A 12,933-nucleotide genomic window follows, 5' to 3' on the forward strand; every position below is an offset into this window, starting at 1 on the left:
TTTTCATTTCACCACTCAAAGTGTTCTGACTAGTTCCTCATGCTTATAATCATTTCCATTTCGTATGGATGTGTGTGTCTGGGGGAAGGGTGGTGCTTGTAGGAAGGGCAGGGACTTGTCACTACAAGATTGTCCCCAGTCCCCAAAGCATGTACATCTAGTGGCCCCTCTCTGTTGCAGACATATGTCACATGTCAGTAGAGAGGGTCTAGTTTTATTTTTGATCTCTGAACACAGGCATGTGGTGAGAAGCCAGTGGTCTAAGAGTGTTAGGCAGGTTCTTCTGAGTGAGCTCTGGAGGAGGGGACCAGCAGGAAGCCTGGGATGTTTTTGTAAAGTAACTGAGAGCACAGTTTAGAAAAATCCTACAAGCCATTACTGGTTCTCAATAACTAACAGTTTGTGATGTCATGTTTAACATCCACAGCCACTCTTCAGACCTGTGAGTGTTTTGAGGTCAATCAGAGGAACCCTACGTTTTGATAATATATTTTTCCTGTGTAGGTTTAAAAGAGAAAGACTATAAAATCCACCAGGGATTCTTTTTACATAAGCAATAAATCTGGGTATGATCCACAAGCAGGAAAGCCAATGAAATTGCTGGGACAAAGGTCTTGGGCATTTGGAAATGTGAGAGGCATTGCTAAATTGTCCTTTGAAAAGGTTAAACTGCCTATTAGCTTCTGTAAGTGTCCACTTATCTGGCAGGTGAATTTTTTTTCTCCTGTTTCTATAGCCATTTGTAGGAGAAACACAGCACACACCGACCACTTATTAATGATTAGTATTCATTCTGTTGTTACAGTCTGTGGATACTGTCTGCTCGTTTTCATATTGATTTACTTACAAAGCAGTCCGTGTGAGAATTCTCAGTGTGCGGAGGTGACAGCAGTCAGAATGCAGTACCCACGTGCTTGGAATTATCAAAGAACACATTTAATAAAAAAAAACTTTCAAAAGTACCTTATTCTATAGAGAAAAAATGTTGTTAGGACATTAGAAAATGGAGTGTGTATGTTTGTGTTTATGTGTGTAGGAAGAGCGTATTGCTATGAATGTATAGAGAAAAAATGAATGATTGCACATATATATGTATGTATATATATATATATATATATATTTGTATGTATGTTCAGGGATTCTTGACAGACTATTATCTTCGACTCTCATCAGGATATTGCTTTCTTTATGGCTGCAACAACCCATCAGCAAATGGCTCTTTCAGTCTCTGGGGTTTTGGACACTGAAAGGCTTAATCTATTCCAAAATTGCTATGTGAATTTCATGATCTATAATTTTCCTGCCTTCCTTTCTCTTCCTCTTTTGCATGGAAACACTGTTCACTTTGATGTACAGATCAAGCCTTTATTTCCTTCCAGCTGTTGTCTCCACTCTGCTGTATCTTTTCCCTGATGATCTGAGGTGCTGTGTCTACCGTGTGCTGCATACTGTATGCATCTGGGCCTGCTTCTAAATTCTCTTTCTCCCCAGTGATCTATTATTCTCCTCATGGACTCCATTGTGATGTCAGCCTGCACACCCCACTCCTGGAAGAGCTGTGTGAAGTCAGGTGCAGCCTCCCACATAGTCCTGTTACTGCTGCAGCCTCCTTGGCTCTGACTTCAGCTGTGAGGCTCTGCTCTATGGGACTTTTCGTCCTGTCCTGGGGCAGCAGGTTAGCCTGGAAATCTGGCCTTCACAGAGATGGCAGAACACAGGAAGGAGAGAACAAAGACAAAGGTTCCACAGGCCAGGCTGCAGGGACATACTGTCACCGCTGACTCACTTGGTCAAAGCCACAGAGGTGCGCCAAAACCAAGGGCTGGGGAAGTCTTCAGGAAGAGACCGGACAGGGTGTGGCTGCCGATGAAGAAGTGTTACAACAGGAGTTTCCTATAGCTACTGAGCAGGGGTGCACAGGAGGGGGCTTCATAGACAGTCAAATCCCGGTGCGCTAAGGATCTTGGGGAGCTGACAGTTTATATATGAAAATTCTAGTTCAGAAAATGTTAACTACAAGTAACAAGTACAGAGAAGTAGAGAATTCTGCATCCGTACTGCAAGTAATTGACAAACTAATGCTTGCATAGTTGCTCTTGGCTTTTTCAGAAACAAAATATTTGAGAGCTTAAGTAGCCTGTGTATATCCACACAGTGCTCCCCCCTCCAGTCTGTGCTGCATACTTTTGCATCATTTTTATAAATGCAGCATTCATGAAGGGCAACACTTTTTGTCTAGAAGATGGAAAGAAATGATATAGTATGATATATATAGTTCTAGAAGTGTTTTTCATTCAATAATATATTTACATTTTTTAATTAATATATATGGTCTTCACTTAAGCTCTTATACTCCACTGAGTGACCTGTATCACAGCTCAAATATAATTTCCCCACTGATGGATTCTTTAGGTGTTACTCTCCACTACTACAAGGATTTAAAATCACATGCTTAAAAGAAATAAACATAATTTATCAAACTGTTAAAATTCTGTATACATCTTTTGTAGTTGAAACCTAACTGGACAATTGAAAAACCACCACATCAAAGACATATGCTGATATTAGGGAATGTCCGCCATTGCTACTAGTCAGCTCTTTACTGAAACATGTGCTATCCACAGAGAGAAAGGCCTCCATAGACAGTAGTAACTATAGCTCATGCTCCTTCCAGTCCCAGCCCAAAGCCCTCAGCCTGCATCCAGCCTTCTCATTCCTGTTAATATTTAGCCACTATCTCCAATAACACTGGCTGCTTCTCCAGATCAAAAGCTTTTACAGAGGTCTCTGTGCAACCAGACAGCTCTCTGTGGAACATTCCAGTTTAACTTGACTCACTTTGTTTTCCGAGTCTCATTACTAACTCTTGGAGAAATACAGGTAAGCTAAATTACCGGAGAATATATAACTCAAACTTGAACGGTGTGTGCACAGAGCAATTCTAATTAGAGGAAGAAACAGGAAGCAAAAATCCAGATGTTTTCCACATCAGTCCTTATCTCCGCTGCTTTGCTTTCCACTGGTAAGTCAAAAGTACAATGTTAGAACCCTGGCTAATTTAAACATTACATACCTGGTTTAGTCCTGATTTTGGGGGTAGACATAAAAGTCAATGATAGCAGGTATGTGACATAAAAATTGATATTGATCATTAGAGTTGGAGGAGGTGGGAATGGCATAGCAGGTGGAGCAGAAACCTTCCCCATTACTCTCCCTGGTGCTCTGATTCTCCACTAAGGGAAATATAAACATGGTGGAAGACCTTCACACAATCCTTGCAATCCTGGCCTGGAACTTAACCAGTAACTTCTGCCCCCCACAACAAAAAACCCTAGAAGTTAAAAGTCTCAAGTAGGAACTGGATTGGGAAGCCCCTGAAGCAAAGGCTAGTTCCAAAGGGAAGGCTCCCTAGAGGCTCACAGCAGGCAAGAAAAACAGACTGATGATCTGTCCACTAGATGCCTCAGTTGCCCAGGATTAGTGCTGGTTCCACACTGTTGTAGCCTGATCAGAGCATTGACTTGACGCTTGGCTCCACAGCAGAAGGCTTTTGAGACTCACAGTTGAAGCTACAGTAACGAATATACTTCACGGCCATATCCTGTAGCTTTTCTTCACAGCTTAAATATTAGTGAAGAATAAAATGCCCTTCCATAAAACCAACCATAAATTAGCAGGTTCTTGCTTTTGCTTCAAAGTCAAAGGCTAAGATTGCTAACCATGCCTCTATGAATACTAACATTGAGAACTGGGAATTCAATTCAGTTGGTATTGTTTATAATATTAAAGGGGTAAGATGCACTAACTTTGCACAAATACTCAGAGAGAGGAAGAGAGAGAGAGAGAGAGAGAGAGAGAGAGAGAGAGAGAGAGAGAGAGAGAGAGAGAGATGGAGACGGAGACGGAGACCGAGACAGAGTCGGAGCTGCTGCTCGCCCGTTTACTATTCAGAGTTGTCACACCACCACCTCCACTCCCTTCCCAACCTCTGCCTGATCTCACTTTAAGCTAACTGTGGTTTGTCAGTCTAGATCACTTCTCAAATATCCACCTCTGTGTCTGCAAATACGAGATTTAGTTCACGTTATGTAAACTGAAGAGTTCAGAGTATGCCTTGCCTGCGAGTTGGACCTGAGTATAAAACAATACTTCCAGGTTACTGTCCAATTTGTTTTTTAAGCCATGCTATTAACTTTTGCTTAACCATAGTGGTTCCCAGGTCCGGTAACAAGCAATGGAAGAATGAGAAGCACAATTTATATCACTTATTCATGAATGATTCCAAACAGTGAGATAATGGAAGTTAGTACTTATAAATATTTTATAGGCCACAGAACAGAATTATATAGCTAGGAGACTACATATTCTATCTGAATCAATTATCCATAGGAAAAATTTACCTATAGACTCCTAGAAGGAGAGGTGGGAATAGACCACAGAGTCTTGGGAGACACAAGCTGGCGGTGCTCACCACTGTCCCGTTTCTCCTCTGCAGCCCTGGCAGGACCATGGGCTAACATATGTGCCAGCAAATCTTCCAACGAGATCCGGACGTGTGACAGCTATGGCTGTGGACAGTACTCTGCTCAAAGGTATGAGGAATCACAGCACCCTCCCTCTGCCAGCCTGGAGCCCAGTGATGTGTGCAACAGCGATTGTATTTGGAGCTACTTCCAAAAACTCTGTGTCAAGGATGGGGTCTGAACTGGGGACAGAACAGGAGGCAGGTGAAGGGAAACGAATCAAAACAATGCTTTGTTTCGTTTTTCCGTCCTCAGATTCTCCACACATTGTCTCACCTCATTTGGTTTTCCAATATGGAGGGGAAAAAAACCCTCTTTTTATTGCATTTCATAGATAAGGAATTTGAAGCGGTTGATCATCCCGTGCAGAGTTGGAGATGGTAAAGGCTGCATTCGAATTCAGTCCTTTGGATTCTTTTTGCACCCACCATGCTGCCACTGACCGAGGTTCTAGAATTTGAACATTAGAGGCTGACCCTGAGCAGGCAAGAGAACCTCTCCATCCCTTCCAGATGAGGGTGATACTCCTGAGGTCCTGACAGCATGCACACCGTGGGCAAAACAGCTACTTACGCACTGCATCACATATTCCCACCCTAACCACACGGTACCACTCACAAAGACATGCCACATACACCGGACGGGGCCAAGAGAGAAGGCACACAGCAACACCCTAACCACACGGTACCACTCACAAAGACATGCCACATACACCGGACGGGGCCAAGAATGACCTCAGACTTGCCTGCGTGCGTTCTCACAGGTTTGTAATCCAAACTGCACTGTGACTGCTAGATGCTTCCCATGGACCCTGGTCAATGTTGCCTTATACCCAGCTCTAAGAGCCCTGTCCTTGAGAGTCCGGTTGATCAGTAGTGGCCACAGGAGAGAGCGAGCCTGGGAGGGACAGGCAGTGAGAGCAGTGGGAAGCCAGAACCGCTGGGTCACAGAGAAGCCTCACTATGTGGAATGGTTTGTTTGTACTCCGTGCACTTGACAAGCCTGGGAGGTCTCCCTCACTGTGTTATACAGCATTTATATCAAGTGAAGTTTGTAAGTACTTCTACTGTGAGAAAAAAACAAGACCCGGGGATCACATGATATTTATACAATAGGTTCCCTAAAACAGGAGCTCTCCCTTCCTTCCTTCCTTCCTTCCTTCTTCTTTTTTGGTTTTTTGAGACACAGTTTCTCTGTGTAGCCTTGGCTGTCCTGGACTCATTCTGTAGACCAGGCTGGCCTCGAACTCATAGAGATCCACCTGCCTCTGCCTCCTGAGCACTGGGATTAAAGATGCTCTTCTTAATTGGTTTTGAGAGGGAGTGTATGGCTCAGTGGTACAGCACTTGCCTAGTACCCACTAGGCCCTGGGCTCCCAACACTGAAAAGTAAAAGGCCTTGAAGGGTCAAGATTCAGAAATTTCTCCTAAATACCACACAATATTACTATTTAATGCTTACTGTGAATCAAATATGATTTAAAACTATTTGATGTTTACAATATGGCCATTAGTACTTGTGGACAGGAGTTTAAAATTGGGCTAAAGAGAGTAAAATATCCTGGGCACTGCACCACCTTCTGGCTGTTTCAAGTTTTGATGCCCAAGGCTGGGTGCTGTTTGCCAAGAACAATACATTGGCGACACACTTCCCTGGGCCAGCCCCCTCAGTGTGATGGCTCTTATTTATATTCTAGAACCCAAAGGCATCACCCAGGTGTGGATGTCCTGTGCTCAGATGGCTCTGTGGTGTATGCACCATTCACCGGGACAATAGTGGGGCAGGAGAAGCCGTACAGAAACAAAAACGCCATCAATAATGGTGTTCGACTATCTGGAAGAGGTAAGAGTACAGATCTGGGACACGGTTCCAGATGCTGATGCTTACTTATTTAATGCAGGTTCCATACACAGAAGTTTTGTGTTTCTTTCAGGATGGTAAGATCTAGAACATACAGAATAGCCCAAGCGAAAACTAGAAGGTGCTCGAAGCTTCCCCTGCCTAAGTACGAGACCACCAAACTCACAGTTGGCAAAGCTGTTCCCTTCTGATGTCCATGTAGCTTTGCTCAGAAGAATTTCTGAACAAAACTGCCACCAACAGCCATGGCTATGACAGAGACATGTACCTTCATTTATCAGAATCTCAAAGTTCACAAATGAATTGCTGTTTGTTCATCTGAATTCTATTGATTTTTTTTTTTTTTTGAGACAGGGTTTCTCTGTGTTATCTCAGCTGTCCTGGACTCGCTCTGTAGACCAGGCTGGCCTTGAACTCACAGTGTTCCACATGTGCTGGGATTAAAGGCGTGTGCCACGATAAGTAATACATGATAAATATTGTACACTGTAGAAGAGTAGACTCTCACAAACTGTTACAAGGTAAACACATTTGGGCAACAAGACAGAACATGACCAGCTTCCCAGAGTCCCCTGCGCTGGCACTATGCTACTGCTCTCAGCAAGGTAATCACTAACCATTACCACACGCACATCCGTCTGGCCTGTTTGGAGGTAGAAGTAGAAGTCTGTACTGCTTCTTGCGGAGCTTCTTGAATTACCTATGACAGCTGTGAAATTCACGCGTGTTCTTAGATCCACGCTCATTCACTTTGTTTAGAAGCGAACAAACGCAGCTCATTGGGGAAGAGAAGGCATTCCCGGTAATGGAAACGGGCTAGTGAGCCCAGGGTAAACGCCACATGCTCGCTCTTTTGTGTAAACACATCCCACTTTCATCTCTCCTTCTTTAAATAGTTACTATGGTAACAACCAGTTTTAAGTGATTGGGAAAATGCTATTAGGAGTTTTTTTTTTCTGGTGCCTGTTTGTGGTGCTGAGGCTGGAGCCCAGAGTAATGTGCACGTTTGCTCTATCACTGAGATGTATGTATATTTTATATGCCCAGCCTCTCTTGTACTCTTTTAAGGAGTGTGTGTGTGTGTGTGTGTGTGTGTGTGTGTGTGTGTGTGCAAGTTCCTATGTGCAAGTGCATATGTGTATATGCACATGTGCACAAGTCACATGGAGGCCACAGGACAACCTTGGGTATCTTTCCTCAGGTGCCACCTTGGTTTTCTTTTCCTTCAATTTCTTACATTCATTTACTATTTATTTTTGTGCATGTGTGTAAGTACCTGTGTGGAGCTGAGTATACCCAGTAAGGCTTTAGGAGGCTACCCATCAATCCCTTTCTAGGGTCACAGCAGCTCTAAGGTTCAGATGAATCTGATTACTGCTTCAACTTGGTTACCTCTTAGGTGGCCACGGTGACCACAGCTTTGGCTACAAAGTATCACCACGTAAGAGACACAGTTTAATGACACTGGGTTCTGCTGCCACTTAGGTGACAGAAAACAGCCAGGAAATAGCTTGGGTTCTCTCAAAGCCTTGGTGATGAGTTGTCTTTTGAAACCTCTCCCCGTTGCTACTTCCCCATTACTGTGGCCAAAAATACCAAAAGCCGAAAAATAGTCTATCGGGGCGGAAAAGGCATGGCAGTAGGAGCACTGTGCACAGGATCTACAGTGGGGAAGCAAAGATGAATGCTGGTGCTCATCAGGCGTCTGCCTCCTCTCTCCTTGATTCAGTCTGGGCCCCTAGCCCATGGTGCCACTTGTACGAGGATGGGTCCTTCATCCTTGGTTAAGCCTCTGTGGAGACCCTTAGACTCAGTGTCTTCTAACGGCACTAACTCCAGTCAGAGGCCAACAAAGACTCACCACCACACTACCACAGAAGTGAACATATGTGCTCATTACAAGAGCAGGCTGAAGAGAGAGCCTGGGTACCATCTCTGGAAATCACATAAAAAAAATCCAACATGGTGGGAGGTACCCTTTTAACCCCAACAATGGGGAGGTCGAGGCAGAGGATCCCTGGGACTTGCTAACCAGCCAGCCTAGCATAACAGGTGAGTCGCAGGCCAGAAACACACACACACACACACACACACACACACACACAACACACACACACACACACACACACACACACACACACACACACACTAAGACAACAACTATAAAGCAGAGAGAAAGCTAACTGGGAATAGAGTGGGCTTTTGAAACTTCAAAAAGCCCATCCCCAGTGGCATTCGCCCTCCAATAAAACCACGCCTCATAACCCTTCCCAAGCAGTTCCACCAACTGGGGACCAAACATTCAAATATTGAGCCTATGGGGGACATTCCCAGTCAAACCAGGGGTAAGCCAAAACAAACCCTTCGTCCAGTCAGAGCAGAGGGCTACAGGGTCACCTGATCAATGCATCCGTGTATTCATCTTCAAGTGGTCACTTGCCAGTGTGCTGTGTTGTAACTAGTGTGTGTTTGAAGCTGCAGGAGATGCTGCCATGCAGTTTTCCGAAGTGGCTGTTGTGATTTGTGCCTCTGCCAAGAGCTGGAGAGTTCCAGTTGCTCCATACAGGCTTCATGCTTTCCTGCTGTCTGGCCTGTGTGCGGTGCCAACACTGTGGTTTTCATCTGCTTTTCCCTGAAAGCTACAGACATTGGCACCTTCCCATACATACTGATAACATGGGTAATTTAATCCTTTATAAAGAACGTATCTAAATGATTTGCCAAACTCCTACTGATTTGTCCATAGGAAATTTTTTATATTTCTTGATGGGTGACCTTGGCCAGATGTGCACACATATACACACTCTTACCCTAGGCTGCAGGGTGCCATTTCCTTATAGATGTTATCTTAACAGGAAGAAATTGTTTTTACATGGTCAAGTTTAGTGAATAATTTAACTTATTTTGGCCTGTGAAGACATACCTGCTAACAATGAAGACAAACTTCACTATGTGGTTCCTCGTACTTTGATCCACAGTCAATCAATAAGGAGCTCCTGTAAGACATGAGACAGGGGTTAATTTTTTGGTTTGGTTTTGTTTTGTTTTACTATTTCTTTCACATAAATTGCAGAACTGGATGCCAATTTCTACAAATCCTACTGGGGCTTTGATTGTATTTGCTGTGTGGTGTGGTATGGTGTGTGTGTGTGTGTGTGTGTGTGTGTGTGTGTGTGTATGTTGGTGTCTTTAAACCAAGTCAGTCCTTCAATGAGCATATTGTGCCCTCTGATTATTTAGATCTCCAATTGTTTTTTCAGCTGTCCTATTATTAGTTTCTGTATAGAAGCATCATACATCTTTTGTCAGCTTTTGTTTAGTGTCTAAGACATACTGTATTTGTTTGCTTAGACTTTTTATAGCAGTGCTAGTCAACAAAAACATAATACAAGTTGAATATATAATTGCACATTTCTAGCAGCCTTATTGAGAAAAAAACCCCACAAACCTTATTTTAAGATTTTATTTGACCCAATGTCTCCAAAATATTTTAAATATGTAATTATGCTTAAATTTCCATAGCTGGGTGTGGTGGATCACACCTGTGATCTCAGGTGTGAGATCTTGGGAGGCATGAGAACCTCAGAGTCCCAGGTCACCCTGGGCTCCAGAGTAAGACCAATTGCTAGCTGGGCCATCACTCTAGCATTGGGAAGGCCCTCTGTAGCTACACAGGGAGACCTTGTTTCAAAAAACCAACCAAACAAACAAAAATAACTACTGAAGTAGTTCTCAATTTATGCTGCTTGCTTAAAATGTTTTGTGTACTGCACAGCAAATCTACATTCAAATGATCTGCATGTTAATTGCTTGCCTTGTGTGGCTACAGTTACCACATTGGATAGTACAGTTCCACAGCTTTACTTCCCACCCGACTTTCAGTTCGCCATTGCTCTGAGAGTGCTACTTAAAGTCTCCTTTTCGGGGGCTGGAGGGACAGCTCAGTGGTTAAGAGCACTAACTGTTCTTCTAGAGGTCCTGAGTTCAATTCCAGCAACCACATGGTGGCTCACAACCATCTATAATGTGATATGATGCCCTCTTCTGAATAAATAAATGAATCTTTTTTTTTTTTTAAGTCTCCTTTTCAGTGGGTTTCTGCCAAGTTACCCTTTCACCTCCATTGTCTCTGCTGTGATGGCTTCTGGGAGGGCATGGGCAGTCATAAGGGCTTCATCTTCCTCATGAATTGGCAGTTAGTGCTAGCTACCGTCCGGAGTCTTGTTTCAATGTGCTTGGAGCTGCATTCTACTCTCTGGTAACAAGATGGTACCCCTTGCTTTCAGCTGCCTCTGCTTCCTTGGCAAATCTTTGTCCAACTCTTCATTTTTGGCCTTTAATATCACTGTGGGGTGTTTTATGCGGCATAAAACTGGGGTCTGATTATTTGTGCCATCAAAAGAAAGTTTTAAGTAGACGAGCCCATTCACACTTAGAGACACTCTTAGGTGATCCTAAAACCATCTTGCTATAATTGTTTCTCTACTTGGAATTATCTTTGTTTGTTTGTTTGTTTGTTTGTTTTTTAATATTTTGAAAAGTATCACTTTTGGTATTGTTAATTCCACCTGTCTTCTTTAGGACTAGTAGTTTTGTTAGATTATATATGTCTTGGAGATAACATTCATTCTACATTAATTTTCTACTGCCTAATCCTTTCTGATACTATTCTCCAATATTTTATTACATTTTTATTTGAATACATTCTCCCTCTGTCACCTTATTTCTAAAATGGGATTCTGTCTTCCTGAATTTATTCAGCTCTGTCTCTTGCTGAGGTTTGCCCACTTCTGCCCCCTCCCCTGAGTCTAATCACTGACCTGTCACTCTTAGACTGGACTTCCCAGTAGAAACTCCGGGTAAGGACTCCGCATCTCTTGGCCATCTATTCCTGGCATTTTCTTTGGCTTGCTTTGTTCTCTCGGCCGTAAGCCTTCTCCTTATTTTTCTTAGTGTGCTATTTCTCCAGAGCAATACATTGGTGTTTGTGTTGCAGGACGTGGGGTGTAACAAGACCCCGAAACACTGGGCACTCGGGGCCTGGGCTTCTCACTGTCTTTATTTCAGGGCTTTCTGACAGCATATCGGCAGATGTCACCTTCTTTGGAGAGACTGACAAGCTTTCCGAGCTTGTGGGGGCTCTGACCATGGAGGCTTGTGTTTGTGAGCTCGAGCATGTAGAGGTCAGAGGTCATCTTCAGGTGTCATTCCTCGGGTGTCACCTACTTTGCTTTTAGAACAAGGTATCTCATTGGGCCAACACTCGGCCAGTAGGCTAAGCAGGCTGGCCAGGGAGGCATCATCAGGAGTACATCTGTCTCTACCTTCCCAGGGTGGAGTTCACAAGCACATGTCACAACTCTCAGTGTTTTTCACTGGTTACAGGAATAAAACCCAGGTCCCTATGCCTGTGACGCAAGCACTTTGCCGCCTAAGTTATCTCCCCTACCCTCTGTTTTAAATGTCTCACTCAAGGCTATGTCAGTCCAGATAATATCTTCACTTTCTTTCAGGTTTCTGTGCCAAAATTTTCTACATTAAGCCAATTAAGCATAAAGGTTCAATCAAAAAGGGGGAGAAACTGGGCACCGTGCTGCCCCTGCAGACAGTTTACCCTGGCATACAGTCCCACGTGCACATTGAAAACTGTGACTCCAGCGACCCCACCGCGTACCTGTGAGCAAAAGACAAAGACAGAGCTCCCAAACTCAGAGCCGTCTCAGAGGCTGGAGCACGTCCTGCTCCTGAGGAAATGTCATCAGTGCAAAGCTCCACAGTCCTGATTCCAGCTCCTCGCCACTCTGACGCGTGGGCTCTCATCTTCCAGTCACCCAGAGGACCGGGGTGCTTTTATGCTTTAGCTTTTTAACTCCTGATGGCCGAAATAAACAGATGAATTCCAACGTGTCTAGCCCGTATTTCTGAGATCTTCTCTGCCCGAAGGGCTTTCTATGACACAAGACTGAAGAGAAACTTACAAGGTGTGGCCCAAAGCATTCACTAAACATGTGCTGATGAAACCCGAGGCTTCTCCTGTGCCGAGGTGAGGAGCTCTCGGCAACGCTCTTACCTTGGTCAGGCTATGGTTTGCTGGTCTTTTTATCCACACTCCCTCATGCTCCATGAGAGTAAGAGATTTCTAGGAAGTGAATGGTGACACCCTCCCTTAAAAGGCATGTTCTAGATCTCAGTGAGGCTGCATACACATAGGGTGTTAGGATGAGAGAGAAAGCTACCCTTGGCTGAAGTGTCTCGTGAGCCAAGTGAGGCCGCCTCATCTATCAACGCCATATGAACCCAGAACCACTCCCACACACACTACGTATACAATTACCCAGAACCACTCCCACACACACTACGTATACAATTACCCAGAACCACTCCCACACACACTACGTATACAATTACCCAGAACCACTCCCACACACACTACGTATACAATTACCCAGAACCACTCCCACACACACTACGTATACAATTACCCAACACACTATCCATCATTCCTTTTTTACATTGCTGACAGGAAGTAGTGGGAGAAAACAAAATCATA

At 44.0% G+C, this 12,933-nt stretch overlaps 1 protein-coding gene across 1 annotated transcript; it reads left to right on the forward strand.

The window, feature by feature from the left end:
• The first annotated feature begins 2,787 nt into the window (after window positions 1-2,787).
• Window positions 2,788-12,284, forward strand: LECT2 (leukocyte cell derived chemotaxin 2). The gene is made up of 4 exons (XM_084794458.1): window positions 2,788-3,022; window positions 4,496-4,592; window positions 6,220-6,365; window positions 11,897-12,284. The coding sequence occupies exons 1-4, from the start codon at window positions 2,977-2,979 to the stop codon at window positions 12,061-12,063; spliced, it is 456 nt and encodes a 151-aa protein (XP_084650584.1). The 5' UTR covers window positions 2,788-2,976; the 3' UTR covers window positions 12,064-12,284.
• Window positions 12,285-12,933: the final 649 nt, after the last annotated feature.

This window comes from Acomys minous (genome assembly GCF_964271855.1).
Source record: "Acomys minous genome assembly, chromosome: 9".
NCBI lineage: Eukaryota > Metazoa > Chordata > Mammalia > Rodentia > Muridae > Acomys > Acomys minous.